General features: G+C 41.6%; 1 protein-coding gene across 1 annotated transcript in view; it reads left to right on the plus strand.

Annotated features, from left to right (window-relative positions):
• LOC137918305 (EGF-like repeat and discoidin I-like domain-containing protein 3) overlaps positions 1-23,177 on the plus strand; it is a 76,263-nt gene that overhangs the window by 22,618 nt on the left and 30,468 nt on the right. The window contains exons 4-5 of the mRNA XM_068761073.1: positions 4,309-4,437; positions 19,485-19,598. Coding sequence (XP_068617174.1) covers positions 4,309-4,437; positions 19,485-19,598 — 243 coding nt within the window. The remainder of the gene's footprint in view (positions 1-4,308; positions 4,438-19,484; positions 19,599-23,177) is intronic.

Genomic DNA, 23,177 nt, shown 5'->3' on the forward strand with positions numbered 1-23,177 from the left:
GACAAAATTCATGTCTGCCCTCTTTGAATATCAACAGCAATATGATGATCGTCAGCCTGACCGCTGTTTTTGGATATTATTAGGATTATTCCAAGCCATTTTGTTCCTGCACGATTCTCGCCCCTGAGTTCTAAGTGCATTTCTCAGACACTGTCAAATGCTGATAGCTTTAAATGGCAGCGTGGTGAGAGCACAGGAGACTAAGAGTCCAGAGATGACTAAAAGCAGTCACGTAGCATGTAGAACTCATGCTCAGAGCACTGAGTGCCAGCTTTGATCAGCGGAGGTGAAGGATGGCTGCGGTGACCAAGAGCATGTGAACCAGTGAAGCCATCGCTGAAAAAAGAAGCTGGGGGGGAAAATTGATTTGACACAATTAGGCCATGTCAGTTTTCTCTATGATGTGACTGGGTGCACAATTAGAACTAAGTTTCAGCCTCACTAGGCAGTTAAAAATAGTTTTTTCCCCCAGAATATTTGACAAAAGGTTGACAGCATGCTTGTCAGCTGCCTTATCACTGTTAACTCTACGTAAAGTGGAGAAATTGGACCTAAAATTCAGTTGGCAGTTTCATTTTCAGTGGTGTTCAGTGGACTGTCATACTAGCTTTAATTGTCTTGTCAATCTCCTTGAAATAATGGTGTTTACCAAAAAAGAAAAAAAAATGTGGTGAGTATAAAATTGGAACGGGTTGTTAGCTGCTTGAAGGACTAAGTCATGTGTAAGTGTTTTATTTGTGATTAGTAAGTATTAGATCTATGTCACTCCCAAGGAGGAGGAAGTATCTTACTATGATCTCATGTCCTCCGTCACTACTAGTTCCGCCTCCTGTCATTGTAACTGGAGGCGGAGCCAGCTAGTAACTGCATCCTATAGTAGGATTAGTGCCATTGTTTTCTAACAGATGTTTGCATCTGGGTTGGACAAGTCAATACTTGAGATAGAAATGATGGTAATAATAATTATTTAAAACAAAGCTAATAACACAACTTGTGTGACTTGAAGTCACACCACACCATGCATTGAGTTAAAATCTGCCTCGACATGGTGACACTCACATTCCCCTCTAGGAAGGCCGGCAAGATGTGACAGAATGCTAAAGCTCTGCGTGTAAAATGCAGCTTTTCTCGAAGTTTGGATCAAGGGGATGTTTGTAACAGATGTCCGCACATGCAGACGTTGAAAACGTCTTCGTGTCTAGGAAGGAAGCAAATGGTCCTTTCCTGAGTTTAGCTGACTGATTGAAATCTCTTAGCCGCTTGAAAGGAAATCACAGCACTGGCGCCAGACACAACACGGACCCGCATCAATCACTGACTGATTGTTGGCTTGAACAGCAGAGCAGCAGCTGACATTCACAGAAGAAAGCTGCCAGTGTCTCCTCCAGACACTCATCAAGCAGACATGTGTCATGCGACTTCACAGAGCGTGAACTGACAGGCTGATTAGATCTCCTTAGACGACACTCAATGTCCACTTCCTCACCTTTTTTTCTTGGGGAGACATGGCCTGCAGCTCCTTTCTCTGCGTTCCTGCCTTTGTGCCATCTCATCAGTGATGCTTCCACCCTCCCCGGCTTCCTTTACGTTTTTCTATCAGTTTTATGTGTTTAATAGCAAATGACACTCATTGTTCTCCTATGTGCACAGTTGCATTGCCCGCAAGTCATTTTGATTATGCTAAGCAGACGTATAATCTTTGTGCAGGCTAGCGTGGCGTCTGATCTTGACTTGACAGCCTCGATGCAGTACAGAAACCTGTTGGAATTTCTTTCCACACAGCTGGCGTGAAACGAGTCAAAGTTTTCCTCACCCTCAAGTATTTTAGAACTCTCATCCAGCAGGGTCCCTGTGGACGCTATGACGTGTTCCTCTGTCCAACTGATTAGCCGCTGCTCTCATCATTACCGATGCTGGTTCCAGCTCTGAAATGGCATGACTTCAATTGGATTAAATCCTTCGTAATTCATGACCAGAGGCCCGCAAATTTCAGCGAGAGAACAATAACGAGATGGCGAGGAGTTTATTCATTTATTTCCTTTGTTTTCAGTCTATATATTTTCTGTTTCAGGACCGACCTTAAACGTCGGCGCGCATGATGTGGTTTACAATCCAAGGCCAGGCCCATTTACTAGACATCGGCGAATTTTGTGCTCACGGCTGTTCATTTGTCAGATTGAGTAAGAAGGCATGATAGCCTCACCCTTGAGACTTCTTCTTTCTTATCGCTTAAAATGAAATAAGAGGCCTGACAAAGCACAGTTTACTTGTCAATGGTAAGTTATGACTGTAAAAAGACAAGAAATAGAAATCTGGAGACAGGAAGCTTAGGAAAGAAAGATCACAATACTTTTTTTTTCTTACTTCTTCTGGTTCCTTGTCCAGAGTTTCTTACAAGCTTTCGTTCGACTATAAATTCTCGCGTCAGGATTCTCATTTCAAATCGATCTTTCAACATTCAGCACGTGTTGAACTTAAAGCAGTGGGAGATTTCTGAAATTTTCACTTGCAATCTCTGTTCACAAAGTTTGGACAGCCTGGGAGCAGGTGTTAGAACGTGATGTTTAAAAGATGAGACAGCTATCGGCAGGCCCCCGAGTTATGGAATCAATAATCCTGCTTCAAAGCCTTGTTATTCACGTTGAGCCCCGTGCTGCAGGTTAGTCTGAGAATGATTTTAGACAGTGACAACCAAACGCTAACCGTGTGCGTTTGGTTGTAATTACTGTTACTCACTTATCGCCATTGTTCCCAAAAGTGATATTAGTAAAAACAAAAGTACTACACCCAAGTCATAAATCATACTTGCACTACTTTCAGGTTTTTTTTTAATTATTGAAATTATTTTTTGCTGAGTCTCAAAAGCATAAATTCACTGGGTATACCCAAACAAATAGGCTGTGATTAATGGGACACTGACCCCTCAGCACACGTTTCATGGAAATAAAGAAAATAATTTTCACATTTTCAAATGTGATTTGGTGTGTTTTCGATCTACATGCATTAGTACCTGGCAGTTAAGGGAAACATGAGACATCACCATAATTGGTTTGATTCATGTCACACTCAAAGCAAAAATAATGAAATGATGCTTTACGCTATGTATTGTTTATTACACAAGATAAAAAAAATTAAATATAGTTTTCCAATAAATTATGTCTTTAGACACCCCATGAGAAAAAACCTCATCCTCACTCACTTTCATGCTTGTCCTCCTATTAAGGAATATTTCTTGTGAAGCACCATTTAGATTTGAGGCCAACTATGATGTCACAGTTACCCTGGGACCACCTCCAGGGAGGAGGCACAGCAGGTGGTCAGAGTCTGGTCTGTCCACACACACACACACACACACACACGAGTGAATTTTGTCATCAGGCTCACATATAAAATCCTTAATGAGAGTATAATATTGGACCTTTAGCTGGATGCAGTTTAAATACACTTGTTTTTCATTAAATGGGAAATTAGGGGTTTCAAATTAAATTTAATTGAACCAAATTTAAAAAAAAATATTTGCGTTACAACACTGGCTACTACACTGCACCTTATGTTAGGAAAATAATAAAAAAGTACCACTGGCAGGAAATCAGTGACTTATTATCCAGCTGTTTAGCTCTGTGTAATATAATCCCAGTCCACTGTTGATGTAAAGCAGAATAAATGCACCAATGCAAAGTCCCAGAATAAGCAAATTGCCTTGTATAATGTCAACACGGTGCATAATAACACTAACATGCCATAATTATTTCAAATGAAACTCTTATTTAAGTGAGAACTATATAATGATTCATTGCTTTTTTATTTGTTTTGGTATTGCTAATATCAAAATATTTCAGTAACATATTTAATAGTTGAGAGATTGTCTTTGCATTGCAGTTTAATGTGTGTGCAGTGGCAGTCTATGTGTGACTTCCTGTGTCTATCTGAGATAATCCCCTAACTCCCAGCTCGCCTGTCCTCTCCTCTGACTGCTGTGAGGATAAAGTGCCGCCTTGCTGGAGGGGACATCTTCCATCATTTCTAGACGGAGCCTTGACGGCGCCCTGGGCTGCCCTCCTGACCGCTTACACCTGCAGCAGTCCCTGAAAGCCTGCCTTTCCCCACTCTTCACTCATCCATGGTTTTTTTTTTCCTGTCAAACATTTTACGATAAGCTCCAACATTTTTTGGTTCGACTTTGTCACCGAGCACCAGGCTCTGTCTCCAGATGAGAATGTGCAACGTGATGTCCCGCCAGCTTCAGACGGTGTTCTCTTTCTTTAAAAAAAATAAATAGAATCGTTAAGTGTATTCTCCTCTTTGCAGGTCCTTGCCATCCAAACCCTTGCCACAACAGAGGGGCATGTGAGATGAGCGAGACCTTCAGGGGCGACACCTTCATCGGCTACGTCTGCAAGTGTCAACCAGGATTCAGCGGCGTTCACTGCCAACACAGTGAGTTGGACCGTAAAGACGACTGACACACTTCTTTCACGACCTGAATTTTAAATGCAACCTTTCTAAGGTTGGCGGTGTTTCCTCCCACACGTTGCCATGAAATGTGATTTGTCTGTTTTTATCACAAAAGGTTTTCCATCACAAGTGATGACCTTGAGCGGTGAATGAATGTTGAACGGCTGACAGAAAGCAAATCGCCGCTGAAAAGGATGAATTCAGCAAAAGTGATAGTGGGTTTGGTCGAGAAAAGAACTGCTGACTTTGCTTTCTTTTGTTGAGTATGCTCGTAATAAAGTGTCAGAAGGTTTTACTGCCTATCTGTTAGGAACAGTGGTTTTTTTCCCAGTACTATTTTTTTATTTCTCAACGCTAAACGCACTGAAACTCCACACATAGTTGATTGTTAATGGAAAATACAAGTCTTACAAATGCAAAACCAGAAAACATACAAACCATATACCTTAGGAGTTTTTTTTTCTTTTCATTGAATCCACAATGCACAATTGAGCTGTTGTTTTTGGCACCAGTCATGGAAACAACAAGGAGCAGCCACTGTTTAAAAGAGTAACGACGTTTTTAATTAAAAGGTTCAAATATTACTTGCTGCACCACTTACAAAATAATCCCATCGGGGGGGGGGGGGGTGAAATGCCGTTAACGTAGAACGTATTTGAAAGCAAAATGATGACAATGACGAGCGGAATCATGAGCGAGCCAACAGTTTGGAACTAAAGCATCATATCTTGCATGCTTTCATATCTTGCCCTTCGAACCTTATGCATTTTGAATAAATCCCAGAATAAGATCGGAACATTTTCTGTAATATAAATCCAACAGTATGTGCTAGACAGGTTCAATCTGATTGCGTGCTACTCGTGTGTGTGTGTGTTTTTGCTTTAGGCAGAAATTTACATTGGGATGTTTGTCTTCCCAGGTGTACGTGGAATAATCAATGTTAATGTATGTCGGTGCAATATGTGCAGCAACATGGATAATTATTGCTATGAGAGAGATGGAGGGATAGACACTCAGGGAGAAGAGAGAAATGCTGGATAATAATTACAGAAACCATTTATAACTGTCTAATAACCCCACCGCGCTTTTACCAAGGTTAAATAAAGCTGATACGAAGGAACCAGCTTTCATATTGTGTCAGTCCTTATCCAATTTAACATCTTTCAGTTTCCTTAATGAAAATGAACCTAAAGGAAGAGCAAATGGAATGGCGCACTTCTCCAGCGGTGTGTCATTATGTTAGTTCTGAGCCAGAATTGTGAGCAATTGGCTAGCATTCATGTCATAATTCACTCATTGTTTCCTATTAAGCCCTCAGGGGGGTGTTGAGAAACTGATATGGCTGAATACACCAAACCATGTCTGCCAGTTTTCCTCGTGGCCATTACAGTTGAATGAAAGAGAGCGAGTGAGGGAGGGAAAGAGGAAACGAGGAAACGAGAGGAACTGGTTTTGTATCTGAAGACATTAGTAATAAAATCTAGCGTCTGGATAGTTCCTTCAATTAAATAATAAAGGCATGCAAATGATTGTCCCTTTAGAACGGCAGCGCAGCTCGCTTTGAGTCAGCTTTTAATGGATGGCAAGCTTGATGTACAGAATGAAAAGTAGGCAAAAAAAAATTTTTGGCATGGGGATTCTCTGCAACACAACAAAAGAAGGGCTGTCTACTGAACAATATATGCGTCATTTTAATGAATCAACTCCTTTACTGGATGAAAATAATGTGAAATAATAATATCTGCCTTTCCTCTGTGATGGGGGTAAAAACTGTCATTTTCAATGCAGCAGCAGGGATGAAAAAAAAAGAAAGAAATCAGATCAGGAATGGTGCTGTAGGATCTCTGTACTTACAGATGTAACATATGCACGCACCTGAGCTGACTTTTTATTGTTGCTCTTAGTATCTCCTCGCTCCAACAGAGCACAATCCAATTTCACACCGTTGAACGTTATCCTAAATACGTGCACTAAATATCCCGCCTGTCAGACCAGTCTCATGAAGCGCAGCCAGGAATCGTGTCACACATGGACAGCTAGGAAGCGTACATCCGATTTCAGGCATCTTTGATGGGCAGATAGGAACTGTACTCTACTAGGTGTTATGTGTTCCCATCGGTGTGTTTGTAATACTTGTGTGTGGGATATCTCTGGAATATCTAAAAGGAATTTTGTTAAAAAATCAACATAGATGTCACCATGGATTCGAGGATGGACTGAAAAGATCAAGGTGAACATTTGTGGTCATTGTGACCTCGCAAACACTCAAACTGAAGCTCGTGCATTACCCATTACGATGTTTAGACTCTTCATGGAGGTTGTGATAGAAGGGTATCTACCCTGAGAGGCAATAAGAGTCAAAGGTGGTGGTGACGGCTGATGAGTCTGTTGAAAAGATCAGAAGACTCGGTTAATCTGCACTGATCTTTTGCTGGAGCTTCATAAAATTATAAATGCAATGTATTGTATGTACAAAAGGTCAAAGGTCGGCTTCACTGTCACCGTAACGTTCTGTAAATATAATCTTCTGGCAATTATTCAAAGTCATATCTCATGACTGAAGGGCAGACGGTGACCTTATTTCACATTTAGCTTGATGCTGAATGCGTGACACAAACAGTTTTAAAACTAAACAGTATTTTCCTGCGGTTTTTGAAGCTTGCACGTTTGAGAATTTCTGGGAATATTGCCGGAACATCTATAATTATAAGAAGCACTGAAGCATGGCTACAACCTTTTGTTCTATTACAGTCGGCTTTAGCTTTCAAGCTCGTACTCATTGGTTCTGCTGGTATGTAGCTTCGGGTGAGTGCCATTGCATTATGTGATAAAATGTCTCTGAATAAAGACAGGGAATAGTAGTTTTATTAATTTTTTTAAACATTTCATATGCTTGGGTCGATTGCTCATTATGAGCAGGTTAAAATAAAACTGACGTTTCAGTCTGTGAAGGACGACTGAACTAGAAGCTGTTTGGATCTTTAGATGAAGTTCTTTTATGTCTCACCAGATACAGTTTTCTGCAACAAACCCACTTCTTGGGGAGCTTTTTTTTCTTAGACAGATCAGAAGAGGATTCTGAGCCCTTTTGTTCCTTTTAGCGGTGAAGCTTGATCACTCCTCCTTCTTTGCGCTCTCTGAAAGACGTTGGTTTTGTCTTATTCCATCAAGGTTCCCTCAGTGATTCTGTATGTGGAGCTTTGAAACAACAAAAAAAGAAAAACCGGAAAGCAGAATTTCCAGCCAGAATGAGTCAGTGTGTTTGTGCTGGCGGTTATTTATACAGAACTGTACACGGGAGCTGCAAGAGGACAAACATAAAATAACATATTAGTTTGGCTAAATTGCCTCTAAGCTGACTGCTGTTCACTTCTGTTTTCTCAGCTCCTTGAACAGTGTCCAGGTTCTTTAATCGATACATGTCTTCACCTTCCTTTATGAAACGCACCAGCCGGGCCGGATTGATTGAGGCTAAATGTAGGATGTTGTGAGTTGTTTTTTTTTAAAGCTCAGCGCCCTGCATTTGATCTTGCATTGAAGCGTTCCATCGCGCTGTACATGTCAGCGCTGCTGCCTCCACGGCTTCCTGCCACCACCGGTGTTTGTGTCTCCGGCCTGATGAACGGGAGCCGCTATTGTCAGAGGGTTCACCTGGGACAGGTGACGTGGGCTGTCTTTCCTCAGGACGACAGAGGGAAAGAGTCTCTTAGGACGCGATCTGTGTTTCATCTTTGAGGACTGCATCGGTGACCTGCTTCATGTGTTTTGCAGATAGGAATTGGAGATCTAGTAGCCCTTGCGTGTATTTTATTTTCTTTCTCATTTTCCACCAGGTCCTCTGACTCCCTGCCTTCACGTGAGTGTTTTTAGATGGTGGGCGAGAGAAATGGAGTTATGACCCATTTTCTGCCTTCGTCTCCTTGCTGGGCTCAATTTACTGCCAAGAACAAAATAACAGCGTAGACCATAGCCCAACGCAGTGAGTGAGAATGAAAAGGATGTCGCTTACGGACATATTAACCCTTGAGCGGACGGAGGCTGTGCTAGTCAGGTACAAGACGGAGTCAGAGAGTTCCCCTAGGAACCACGCCTCCCCCGTGAACACCGACCTCTTCACACTTCGGAGTCGTTTATCTGCACCTCTTCCGAGCAAAGCAACGCCTAGCCCTTCTCAAACGTGCCGCTGCTTCACAGGAGGTGACTTTGTAGTGGATGATCTATAGCGTGCTGCGATATTGGAGGGAGGGAGGAAATTCCATTTAGCTAGAATGTCTTCCACTCCTCCAGTGGAAGTTGTGGTTTTGTCCTCCCCCACTTTGGGATTGACGCCGTGCTATGAGGTCACCCCAAGGTCATCATGAAGTATGAAAAGGTATCGCTCGTTCTCTAAAGTAATATATTATTATTATTATTGGCCGATATTACTATATAACTGTGGATTAAATGAGTTTTTATATTCTCCTTTTGTTCGTGGAAGGAAATCGGATCAATATTTCCAGTAAATAATCTTCCATTCCATCCATCCATCCTCTTGTAGATGAGACAACCGTCTCAATTTGGAGTAATCAATTCACCTTAATCGCATGCTTTGGAAGGTGGGCAGAAACCTGGAGAACCCGGAGAAATCCCACGCGGACACGGGGAGAACATACAATCTCGTCACAGAGAGGATTCAAACACAATACCTTCTTGCTGTGAGGTCACACACTCACTGTGCCGCCCTCTAAATGATCTTGCGATTTGCTAATTTGCGCACCAGAATCAGTCTCTTATTCAAGCTTCACTGTCCTGTTGCTATTTCTTTCGTTGCTCCAGAGGAAAAGTTGTTTATGTGCAGAAAAACCACCGACAGTCTTGGATCACTTAAGAAGTATCTCTAAGTTTTGCTTTAGGGTGGATTTACACTTTGAGTTTAAACAATCGTGTTCTCTGGGCAGGCTTAACGAACTGGATTAAGATTGATCTGAGCAAAAACTTTTCCAAAGAAAGGCGGATTCTGTCCCAACAGAAAGTTAACTTTTCCAAATAAACCGAGACATCTCTTTAGTCAGATTGCCTGCAGTCGGTTCTTATAGGGATAAATCCGTCTTTTACAGCCTCCAGATTGAAACATTTGGCACAGGATTAGGTGATTGCTTTTGGAAGTAAGCATGACTAACTTTTAATTTACAAACATAAATCCATTTCCTATGGTTTCTAGGGTGATTGGGTGTGTTTTTAGGGTTTTAGGGTTTAAACATATGATAATGATGTGACCTGTTTTACCATTTTATCAGCAGAACTGGGTTTTCTGCAGATTTCAGCAAATCAGCAGGAACAGATAGGAATGAATCATTTAAAGAAATACTGCATGTTTGGTTCACTTTGCATACATCCACATACATATTTATCGAAAACCTTGTAAGACTTATGCCAAGGAATAAATGGTTATTCCATCTGTTTCTTTTTTTTTTTTTATATAGTTATCAGATTTATTGAAAAAATTAGTGGCAATTTTATTGATACATTTGATCTTGCACTCTTACTGTTTCTGTAGACAGTATTTAGTGGCGTAGTGAGTCATGCACAAAAAGATTTTCAACAAACCTTCTGGTTTGACGTTTTTTGCAAGTGGTGGCACTCTGTTCATGTCTGCATGCAGTGTGTCTCTAAAGGCCTCAAAACATATGGAAAATGTATGGAGGTGTGTTAAAGGATGGCTTTTGCGGCGATTCTCAGCAAGTAGGTCACGTTCCTGCACTGGAGAAGAGTAAAAATACCTGCTTTTAATTGGTAAAAGGGTAAAATTGAGATGCAAAGAAACAGGTCAATTTATCATATGTGCATAGCTTTTCTTTTTTTTTATGCATTTTATTTAGTTCAGTCAGACGCAGTGATAATTCCCTGTGAGCATGCACTGGCCATGGACCCACAAAGTGGAGACCAAGTGACGGATTACCGTCGTAGTTCAAATGTCTGTTCTCCTGGACGTCCAGCCGTTCCTTTATTCTTTCCAGGTGGAGCCCGCCCTATCACATGTCTGTCAGAGTGCATTTGGCATAACAAGTTGGAGGAACAAGCTAAGATCAAGGTGTTTACAGCCACGTTTCTGTGCCACTGACATAGATATTTGATTTAGCATCCTGGATGGAGTCTATTGCTTGACAGATTTCAGCTTTATTGAACTGAACATTGAACAACGGACGGCAGCAGACACTATTTACCAGGATCTATTTGCACTTGCTTGGCCTTGATTGTTTCTGCGTTAGCCTTATGCATGTTCTCACACCCTCATCCATCAGTGCTCTGACTCATCATTGATGGGAAAAAAAAAGTGATAAATCACCTTTTCTTTTTTCCCTCCAGTAAGCACTCAGTTCTGCAAATCCTGCCAAATAAAAACTGCTGCCGGAACACACTTCCACTAAGATGACCTTTGTTCTTTGGCAAGGTGATGCGTTGCTAGCAGAATTACAGGTGAATTGAAAAAATCCCCATATTACAACTTTGCTTTTAGCACTATATCAAATGGCACAGAACGCACTCAGGTACCTAAGACTTGTAATGCGTGGTCAGAGTGGTGGCTTGAGGTGCAGTCGTGTTAGCAAAATGGTTCTTGTCGAGCAGCATTTTAAGTGAATCTGAAAGCCTAAAAGCACTGCAGGAGGGCTTTAGTTCACGTTTTTTTGAAAACCGCAAATTTTTCATCGATAAAAAAAATAAAATGAGAAGGCATAAAAGTCTTAGAAATGCACACTTTTTATGTGATACAAACAAATAAAAAATGAGATGGGAATCATCAAGAAGGAGCCTGGAGCATATTTGTTCAGCTCATTGTTTATTTATCTAGCCTTTCTTTGTTCTCAGCCTCCTGGCTGTCTCCCACTTATGGAAGAGTTGTGGGTAAGAGGGCTGCTACTCATTACTAAACCATCTCAGACCCCCCCCCCCCCCCCTAACCTCTGCAGCGATGATGGACCTGGCGGCAGATGGCCAAAGCACAAACAGCATTTCCATATCCCAGATGGCAGAAAAGAGTTTGACTCGCGCCTGCCTGTGTCCGTTGGCTGGGGCAGCAATGCAAAACCGAACACTGATAAATGCACAGCCCGATTCCAAAGAGCTGCAATCATGCAGGCTGCTCAGTCTTTAGATAAATGAATTATCAGTCTCGTTTTACAACAGACTGACTTCATTCCTGGAAAAAAAAGAAAATATGGAAGCAGGTCAGCTGTCTCGGGAATATACAGTTTGGCTACCGTAACAAAGGATTTGTTTTTTGGTGCAAAGAAGGAAGAGCTTATGTTATTTTTTGTTCCATTTCTAATTTCATCATACAAATATATGAGGTCAAGTAAGAAAGAAAATAGCCATGTGTAAATGTGCACTCTTGGTTGTACAAATCTATGAGCACAGTTTTTAAACTGTGTGAACGAATTAGACAATCTGTTCCCATGATGTGTATAATCAGTGTGCCCTTGGCGCCTTTTTACTGTGGAGCAAAAGTCCTGCCAGAACTTAACAAATAATGATGTGCAAATTCACTCCGATTCACTAACAAACACAGTGAGCTTTGCAAACACAGAGTTCCATCCACAAATCGATGCATTTTGTTCCAAGTGACTTTCAGGTGCTCTTTGTGCCACGCTGTACAAATGTCTGTGTTGCCTGAGAAGGTTATCTGTCTTCTTTTTTTTAATTCAACAAATCCTCCCAGAGTCTCTTCAACGGGGAGGTGAATAAACGAGACACTTGGCAGCGATGGCGAAGCCAGGTTGAAAGCACCTGTAATTTGGAGCTGCTGTAGGACTGTCATGTGTGACTTTATTACGTTTTAATGTTGTTTAGGAAAGATCACAACCATTTAGATTCCATATATGCAAGCGGTTTATCCTCACGACACCTCTCTAATCAGTAATCAGTCGGTTTGCCTAAACCGCTATGATGTGAATTAGTCTGTATCGCAGAGGCATTGTGTGTTTTTAGCCGCACACAGTTTCCATGCACAGCAGTAAATCCAAGAGATTCACACACACACCAGTAAGTTCATTTTCCCCAACATAAATCAGAGTCTGATTTACATTGATACTTGAATTGCAATTATATGGATAATATTTTCTTGTTTGTTTTATGAAAGTATTCCTGTATGTTCCTTCTACAAACTTTTAAAAAGTGGCTCGGTCGGGAAATTAATTAATAAAAGCCGTTAGAATTGTCTCTATTGGAACCATTGATGTCATTTAATCTGGCAGCTCTATCAATATTATCTTCTGCAACTTCATTTCTTATTTTTATTGTATTCACATTCTCTCTGGATCTTAAACCATTTAAGTGTTTCACACATTCCAGCAAGTGATCCATGATAATGTAAAAGAGTTTGTTGTTCACGCTGTCTTTCCGAGGCCGATCAGTACTCCCATCACACGACTGCTGTGGAGGCTCCATCTGTATGCCTAATATGACAATTGAGGCTTTCTTAAGAGTGTCATTCTGTCTCCTCACATTCTGCACGCCCCGTCTTCTCAGGAGCACCCCCCTCCTCCCCCTCCCCCCCAGTCTGCATGCCTTAAAAACGATGAGTGTCTTTGCTTCTCGGCGCCTGCAATGCATTCTAAAATACCTTTTTCAGGGGCTTTAGGATAATCCTACTTCAAAATGTGGGTTTTTGGAATACATGAGTCTTAATCCCGAATTCACATCCTCATCATCGTATGCATCAACGTATGCCCTGAGACGTGCAGCACGCATTGCTTTGAAAACTAACCTTTGCATAAAATGAGATTTCATAAATGTCTGAAAAGTGGATCAATGAAATCAATGCTCATGCTAAGCCTTGACGTGTATGACCGAAGCTGAGACACATCACTGTGAAAGCACATTTCAAGGATGCATGGGGTGATAAAAAAAATAAAAAACTCTCTTTCTAAGGGTTGTGTGACTTCATCAGTCACCGGGTCGGATTCCTGTCTCATTTCGGTGGCACGGCTGAGGCGAGGACGGATTGACGGGATGGATTGACAGTTGAGACGGGCTCTTCCGTGTTCCGTCTTCAATCCCTGACACAAGCTAGAGAAGCAGGGCTTGTCTTGGCCTTGTGTAGTGTGGACCAGACACATTTCACTGCACCAGCACCTGTCAAATGCAAAACCCAAGGCTGATCACCCACACGTGGGGCTGCAGCTCTGAAGACGTCATGCAGCGCTTTTTGAAGTACAGTTGCTTTATGTGAGCATGCAGGCTGGCGTTCACATACGGAAACAATAACAAGTTTAATACATATATATATATATACACTGGGTGACAGGAGAGATGAAATTGCATTTAAAATGATTAAATGATCATGGCATCGTAAGAATGTTTCTTACTTTTGCTGGTCATAAACCCTTCACTCTGTATGTACAGCCCCTCGGGGTTCCCTGTCTTCCCCTTTGAGACGTGAGCAGATGCCTCTGTTCACGCAGCTTCTTTTTAACCGCCGCGGCGTGACATCAAATCTAAATAAATAAATAAATAAATAAGAAGAAACAAATAGGGGAGAATAAGAACAAAGATCAAATCTTGGGATAGATGAGCACAACTTAGAGTTCCCAACCTATCCTCAGAAACAAATCATTGCGAAGGTTAAGACTGAATCACTTAATGATTTATATATATATATTATAGGTGATCTACAACAGGTTTGCTTGGACTCAGAAGCTGTTTGTCACCCAGGATGGTGCCCAAAATGGCTTGTATATTTATCAAAGTATTGTAAATACAGAATAGTGCTTGCATTCAATATTTGGTGTAACTAAAAGCTTCCAATCACGTGTCAGGATCTTACTCATGGGATTGTCTGACTGGCCACTGGATAAAAACAGCCCAAAATCAGTGTGATATAGCATGACCTTGAAGTTGACCCCGTATGAATATGAAATATATCTTCCTCCTCAGGCATGGAACTCAGAAAGTGCTCGTTCACCAGCTGATTAGCTAATGATCCATTTTTGGAATGAAAGTCAGCGACTGCTTGCCCCCGTTTCCCAGATGAATTATGTTTATTAAGAATGGCAGAATCAACGATGCTCATCTTAAGATGTCTATATGTTTCCATTATATGGGGGCCATTTTATTATGACATAATTTCTGACATCTTGTTTCAACTGCGCAATGCAGAGACGGGATTCAAACCCGGTACCGTCTTGCCGTGAGCCGACGGCACCGACCACTACGCCACGGTGCCGCCAAACCCTAACCTCCATGAAAATAAAATGGGACGATTAGCTCCAAGGAAGAGCAAGTGTTTCAGGTCAGGGTTTAATTATGTGGCAGTGGTTGTCCAATCCGTCCCTGCCGATCCACCGCCTGTGGAGGTTGAAACCCTGATTTTGGTTGGATGGCGAGGTCAAGAGGAGGTCAGTTATCTAACCAAACATTTATGAGTTCACTAGCTGTGTGAAATAAAAACAGCTGAAACTTGTCCCGAGATAAATACACGAGGCCCAAACCGAGTCCAGATGCACTGATGTAATATGACGAGACGCCTCCAAGTGAAGGCAGACTTATGACTAACCTTCAGCTAAGTCACGCATGCCGTCCCTGGCGGGGGAGAACTCAAGGCTTTACCCACCATTTGTCTGTAATTGAATGAAGGGTGTGGGTGAGGGCGGTGCTGCTGGGACATTACCTCTCATCCTGCTAATTAAGGGTTTTGGGGGGGGAGGCTTAACAAATGTGAGAGGATTACAAGCTATTAGACGCTATTATTTCAGTCATTTGAGTGACTCTTGTTGTTTTTTCTGCTCAGCCTTGTCGGCCATGCTGCCGTAAATATAAAAGTTGTGTTCATTTTGCTTCTTCTTTTGTCGTGTTATTTTTACAGTATTTTCATGCAATGTCTCCGTTCTCTGAAACCAATCGCCAACATGATTGTTGTTTTATTTAACTGTTGACTCAAGCAGTTCGCAGCCGAGCTACAACGAGTAGGAGTTTTGTACTTTATAGAAAGTAGAAACTGGGTATCCATTCTTGGGTAAATAAATCCTCATTGTGCTTCAGATTCCTAACGAAGTCCCAGGGTTCACGTTCCATTTTCTTTTATTTTTCAGTCTTGATACCTATCTCCTTTCTCTCTGCCATTTCCTCCACAGCATGTGTGTCAGTGGCTCCCATTTTGCTGCCTGACAGGCAGTCAAGGACCAGCTGGATAAACAAATGCCAGCAGGCTCCACAGGAGGACGTTTCTAAAATTCACATTTTACCATTACAGTTCATTATCGGTACATCGGTATTCTCTACCATAGAGCGCATTGACACGGTCCACAGGAAGTGTTTTTCTCATAATAAATGATCTCATTATCTCATGAAATCAGCCATTTTTTTAGTTGACAAGATAAATCAACCCATTATTGTAAGAAGCCAAGCTTTATTATCTTTAGCTTATAAACGGATCAAATTCTGATCTTGAGGTAACAGCGATGAAGTCAGATTTGCTCTTTTTGACCTGTCTGAGCTTCCGTAGGTTTGTCTCATACAATTTTCTCCACTCTGACAGGCACAATTAACTTTGCTAGAATTTGTTTTTTTTTTAAACTCATATTAGTCTTTTCTTAACATTGTTTTTAAATCCTCAACACTGTAATTTCTTCTTCATGCAAGATTTGACATGATACCGATATTGTTGAGCAAACCGGGAGGCGGACTCAGAGGGGGTTGGCGGGGGGTTGTCAGCAGGTGCAGATGTCAGCGGAAAGGACACAGGTAAGCCCCCCTAATGCAGCCGCGTTTCTGCTCTCTGGACACACCGTAGCCGATTTAGCACACGCAGCAGTGTTGGCGCCCGCATGACTCGCAGCACTATTCAGGGCTCTCATTATTGTCCAACCGAGACTGAGTTTTTAGAGAGCAATAGATGAGCAACAGAGGAGCAGCGGCATGGAGCGAGGCGTCGGAGTGGATGGATGAGCGTCTGCAAGGACGAAGTTTCCGAGCCATATTGTTGGGAAGCAGCCTGTGTGAAATCATCGGGGATAATGATGATGAAGATTATTTCTCTTTAATCCTTCATTAATCCCAAATTTTATATCACAACAGCAGTAAATTGAGTTGATAACAAAAGCAAGGCTGAAGAAACAAGCTTTAATGTCTTAACGAGATGTGCTTTTTTCCCAACCACAAAAATAGCATGAAGTTATTGCAACGTATTAAAATCCAATGTGATGCTGGTACTGTAGCCTAAAGTTGCATCAGGATCTTCCTGGCACAGTTCCAACAGTAGCTCTATTACTGGAGAGTCTGTGTGTTTCATTGTGTTCAATTTTACATCCCATATTTTTATTCTGACTGAAGGCTTTACCCAAACTGGCTTGTTAACTTGTTAGACGTCACCATTCGCATCACGCACTCAGTAGCAGAGTGCTATTTTACAACGCTTTATCATTCTTACAGCGCTTTAATGACATCTTTAATACGAGACCAGTAGAATTCGAGGATTATTGCATTACAGTGTGAGGAACTCCCGAGGTACGGGCCTCTAAGTGTGTTAGAAAGTGTGTAAACCGAGTTTATCGACCGGACCGCTGGGCTATCGCACCTTTTCCTTTCCTTTCACCTTTTCCTCTCTTTCTTTCACAGTTTCTGCCTCCCATTGTCTCCATGCTTCGCCTCACCTCTCTTCTCTCATTTTTATCGGGTGGATTAACTGCGTTCCCCAAAGTAATCCCCTTTTCCCCCATCTGATTTACTGGAAATACTCTGCCTTTAAATCTCTCTCTCTCACTTCAGATTTCCTGGAGGTTGATGGCCCCTCTTGAAACATAGCTAATTTTTCAGACGAACCAGCGATGTTTTCTCCACTCTGTGGCTTTTTTTTTGTTTGGCTCATGCCACGTGTTTGAGCCAACAGCTGTGGCAACAAAACCAAAAACGAACATACAGGGTAACTATAGCAACAGACTGGTATTGGTATTGTGCAAAATGATCAGAATTATTTCTGGATTAAAGTTGACTGTGGACCCGTCATGATTTGTGGCCGACGGTTTGGAATCATATTTTTATTTGAGTGTTCCATGAAGGCTGTGCATTCCGGGATTTACGTCTGTATTCATATTATTAGAAATTTGTATTTATTGTCACAGGCGCAGACACTAAGTGGTTGTTCAGTGGATTAGAGCAATAAAAACATGATAAGCTCAATTGTTTAGTGAAGATTGGCCATTTATATGTTTTAAAATCCAGGTTCTGATTACCAGATTTGCCGTCCTTTATAGGATTACACGGACCCTGTAACTTGACTAGTATTATGTTTTCTTTTTTTTGGATTGCAGTTGCCTCCCCTGATGAAGATGCATCCCTTTGATATGCGCCGGTCTGCCAATCTCTTTGCTCATTCTGTGTTGCCAGTATCAGGTTTAGATTATTGTATCTGTCATGCCGGCTTGTTTGTGGATTTGTAATTTTATCAGCTTGTCCTGCGCTGCAGCTCATCAGAGCAATGTCACAGCCGAGATTGCAGCACATGAAAGATCACAAATGAACAGGAGGAAACCGGTTCAAAGCGTGTGATTGAATCACAATTGTATGATAACAACCTTTTTTATTATTATTATTATTATTATAGGAGGCAGTTAGAATAGTAGCGTCTTCTGCGTCACAGCCAACCGACAGCAAGCAACTTTTCCTCTTACCCGGTACTTTTATTTTGAAAAGACAAGCAACATCTGAGTTAGTTGATTTATTTGGTGAAATACACCAATTGATGAAATTAAATTGATTGTCATTATAAATTTATATGGGCTAAAAAAGATTTTAGATTGTATTATGTAAATTATATTCCATACATCTGGTCTAAATGAAATCTGATGCTGTCAGAGGAATAGAAGAAATCGAGCTGTAATTCAGGCTCAACCAGTGCAACGGTTTCGTTGTCGTTTAGGAAACGTTTGACTGCTCAATTTAATCAAACATATTTTCACCTAAATATAGTTTTCGCTCCAGTCCCCCATGGATTTTGAGGTTATTCACGAAACAATCATTTCTTCTCTCTCTCTCTTTATTTCAGTCTATTTATTTATTTATCAAACTTATTTTTAGTTCTCCGCTCTGCCGCAGATTAAAGACGCTACTCCTTCCAGTCACAGTGCAGAACATTATGTGTGAAGACCATGACTGTGTTTCTCTGGAGCGTAAGCGATTCACCGAAGGAAAAATATTTTCACAAAATGTGCCCAAATTACTATGGAGGGGTACTGGGAGAGATGCAGATGTACCGTGACAGACTTGCTTTAATCATGTTTTACTTTCTTAAGATTTCCAAATCTTCTGCCTGGTTACATATTCATGAAGCCAAAATGCACTGGATGAGTCTCAGGAAGTTTTTCAGGATTAAAAGACTTGTAGCAGCCATCGGCCAATTTAAAAACCATTAGACATTTGTTGGAAGTTAACCTCCTTTCCTTTCTCTATTCCTGAAATGAGCTTTCGCTAACTGTAGCAAGGTCCTGTGATGAATTGGCAGCTTGTCAAGGGTGTACCCCGCCTCTCGCCCTTCAACAGCAATACCGGCGGCCCGGATTTCGGACAAAGGGCTCAGGAAAATGAATGAATAACTGTAGCAATAATAGTATAGGTGGGGTGGTAGCATGTTGTTCTAGTATTTAGCTTATTTAGAATGCAAACCACAGAGTTGGAATTGGAATTATAGGTGACTACATACAATATCATCATCTATAGATCTTAACATTGGAACTCAAATGAGCTAAAACCTCATTGAAAGATGGTTCTAAACCCGACCCCCATCTCCTCTGCATACAACAATTACTCAAATGCTACATGGAACAGCAAGCCCTCGCGCTTGAGCATTAGCGGGTTTCCCAAGGAGATGTGTGATTTATTCGTCTTAAGGAACTACTTGTCTTTGTTAGGGCGTCTATGGGAAGATGGGGAGTAACTCACAGAGAAAATTCAATACATGCCTGTTGCCGATGCATTCAAATTAGGATGAGGTCTTTCTAATTACCTGCATGTCTGCCTCAAGGAAATAAATTCACCTTTTTTTTTCCTGGCTCTTTCAGATATTAACGAGTGCGAAAGGGATCCCTGCAAGAATGGAGGCGTTTGCATGGACCTGGTGGCCAACTATTCCTGTGAATGTCCAGGGGAGTACATGGGACGGAACTGTCAGTCGAGTAAGTGGCTCATGCTTGTAATTGTGTCGATCCGCTCTGAAACACATGATTCTACATGTTAAACGGCATTTGGAATGTGTTCATTTTTGTCTCACGCAGCTGTTGGCATAGTTTAAATAGTTTTATTACAAAATCTATCCTGTACTTCAACCATGAAAATGTATATGCATGTAAGGAAATTCTCCTTCTCTATGATAATTTCCTATTTGTATAGAGCATGAACCCTCGTAGCTGAGAACAGTTTACAAGATGTTCCAAAATCCACAAAATGAAATCACTAGAAAAACACAAATGAAACTAGAAAAGCACTCAGAGAGCGCAAACCTCCACCAAGCAGCTCATTCCACTCGTAATTAGATTTACACCGTCCACATGGTGATCTCGATCATCACCAAAAGGTTCTAAATTGTTCTTGGTATCTTTATACACCAACCATGAAAAGTAAAAGTGAATCGGATTTTAAATGTATATTTAACTCTTTTTTGAATCCATAAATGGGGTTTTCAATGTTAAAATTTAAAAACAAATTCTGACCTCATTCTGGATCCTATCCGGGTGAAATTGGGTGGTGAGACAGAGATCCTCACACTACATGATTGTGTCAAATTCCAAAAACATTGGTCAATAACCAACCAAGATATTGAGCAATAGATTTTGACTGCAATGATTTGAAAGTGATCCAGAATCCGGGATCTCTTCTGGATCACCACCAAAATGCCCTAATCTGTTCATGGTAACATTCCCAACATTCCCTGGAAATGTTATCCAGCTCTGTCCATAACATTTTGAGTGATCTTGCTAACAGACAGACAGACAAACGCCGGCGATTACATAACCCCTTCCCCGGCGGAGGCTTTAATAACAAATACATGTTGAGATAAAGCCTAAAGAAATAGTCATCTGTGCAAGAAAAATAGAATTGGTGTCCGGCAGCTGTGCAATGAGACCGTACGCTCAAAGGATTCTCCTGTGTCACCTGCACAGTCGAGGAAAAATAAGTTTCCTGGCTCAAATGAGTCATAGATCATAGGTGTTCTGTTTCACTGCAGGTCCTTCACATTTGTTCAGCGACAAACTAGAATGTTTGCTAGAAGCGATAGACGTTTACGCTTTACTGAAGTTGAATGATAGAAGTCGAAGTGAACTTTGTGAGGGATGAGTTGCTGCCTGAACATGTGAGCCGCGTCATTTGTTTAATGATCCTCACGCCCGTGTTCCCAAGTTAATGCAATATCTGGGCAGCATGTTGTACAGCCATTCATTCAGATGCGGCTCTTTGCAGCTATTAATTATGAATATGGTTTGTTCGGGTTCTGAACGTGCCGACTCTGGGCATTACGTTTAGGAGCATCTACCCGATGGCATCGCCATGACCTCATCAGATTCTCAGATTTGACAGTTTGCTACATTTACATCTCCATCTTTTTGTTTCCAAGTGCAAAAATGTGCATCATTTGATGCATTGGTGGTTTTGAAGCTGTCTTGTAAATGATATTGGCTGGCTCTTATGTACACACAGGAAAAAGGTGGAACACGCCAAAATGTATTTTCATGCAATAAAACCATCTACTCTGACTTGTTTCTTCCACCCACGTTGTGTGTGGGCAAGTCTGTACACACACAAGGTACACACACACACACACACACACACACACACCAAACACAGAATTTAGAAGCCGTACAGTTTCTGAATATGCCAGAAAATACGATGTGGACACAACACTGAGCTTTTGGCTGTTGCCTACTTGTTCGCTGATTATCTGATTATGCTGAATTAATTGCAGCGCCTTCGTTATTGATCCCCATCAACCAGCAGAGCGAAGAAAGATCACAGGACCACCATCGGGGAAGAGAATGCAAGGAGCTCCCTCAGCCTTTCTGCTTCAGCAAATTTGGAACTATTACTGCTGTAATCATCCAGAGATGCTCAGAATTAGAGATTAATACGGGTTAAGTGATCAGTTAACAATCTTTTTTTGGAGGGAGGCACAGGGTTTCTCACCACTCAAACACATCTCGAGGCTAAGACGACTAGAACTGTGTGCCTCGAGCTGAAGCTAAGTCAACTCAAGCATTTAACATTTTTTGCTTAAACTTATTCCACCTTGTAAACATCAAATTAAACACAAGGGCTGTGGATCAAATCAGCTCGAAGTCAGTCAGAGCGATCAGGATGCTAATAATTCCCAGCGTAGCTACTCTTCTAATCTTGTTTGAGTCTGTGTTTGTTTTTAATTATTTGATTTGTTCTTAATTCCTCATATTTGAGAAGGCAGAGTCAAAGACAGAGTCCTGCTCTCGGGGCTCTGGCACATTCACCCGCTGTGGGCTAAGTCCTATTAGCATTTAGACTATTTCTGCCCTCTACTCTCCCTTTAACCAGCCATCACTCCTGATGGTTAAACCTTACTAACCCAGCCAATGAAGACACAGATGGCTTTTTATGAATTCAAGAGTCTGCAGCAATAAATAACATGTCCAAGCCTGTAGACGAACTTTTGTCTTTTCCCGCTGTCACCACAACAAAGCATTTCCTGGATTCTGCACGCGTCCAACTGATGAAGATGGTTTTAAAGTCCTATGTTTTGTCTCGTTCCATACTCCCAGCCTCCAGCAGGAAGCTGCGGTCCATTAGGACCAAACGCTTTAGGACAACTTCTCCCGTGTTTCCTGCTGGCCACATTAACAAATTATAGGCACCGGCCTCCCCTCTGCTCAGCTTGATTTTGCATATTTGACAGATATGTTTGGAACATATTTTTACATATTCTCCCACAGTTGAACATTATTTTTAAGATAAATTCTTTGAACATAATTACCATCGATATTGAGTATATTAGCAGTATTACACTAAATAAGTTATTCCACCAAAAAGAACCAGCGGCCATCCTCTTCTCAGGTTTGTGGTTTGACATTTTGCTCCAGCTGCATGCCAAGTGTCCTTTTAAAAGATCCTGAATCTCAAATTTCTCCCGATGGATGATCCATCGTTGCATGAATATCTGTGCGAATGGCTAAGCATTGACAAATCCCACGGCGCTTTGGAGTACTGTGTTGCTCCGGATGTCTGCAAGTTGCCTCATCCATCAGACCGGGTGAGTGTGGACTGCGTCGTCAAGCGTGTTGAGTGGTTGCACAAATGCTCGTCCATTAAGGTTAATCAATTGATGATCCTGTTCAGCATCATGGAACGGTTCTGTGCTTTCAGCATCTTATTACTTGGGTTCAGGCATTCCAGCTTCCTCACGGTCCAGGATGGCTGCTTGCTTTTCTTTGTAGCCTTGTGATGAACTGATGACTTTTCTAAGCAAATGTCATCTGGGATTGGCTCTCGTCCCCCCACCCCCAACCCAGCATGGATGGGATGTTGTGGATTGACAAAAAATAAGGGTCTGCAGAACCAAAAAAAATGCATCATTAGGAGGTGATTTTTATTTGACGCGCCAGCACATTAAATTAAATACAGTTGCATTTCATCCGGCCTCATTTGATACCCGTGGAAGCTGTTGTGAGTTTGTTTCCTCATCCCCTTCCTCCTCTGCACGCTCATTAGTGGTGCTTTAATTTGTATAGGCCGTA

The sequence above is a fragment of the Brachionichthys hirsutus genome, chromosome 4 (assembly GCF_040956055.1).
Source record: "Brachionichthys hirsutus isolate HB-005 chromosome 4, CSIRO-AGI_Bhir_v1, whole genome shotgun sequence".
Lineage (NCBI taxonomy): Eukaryota > Metazoa > Chordata > Actinopteri > Lophiiformes > Brachionichthyidae > Brachionichthys > Brachionichthys hirsutus.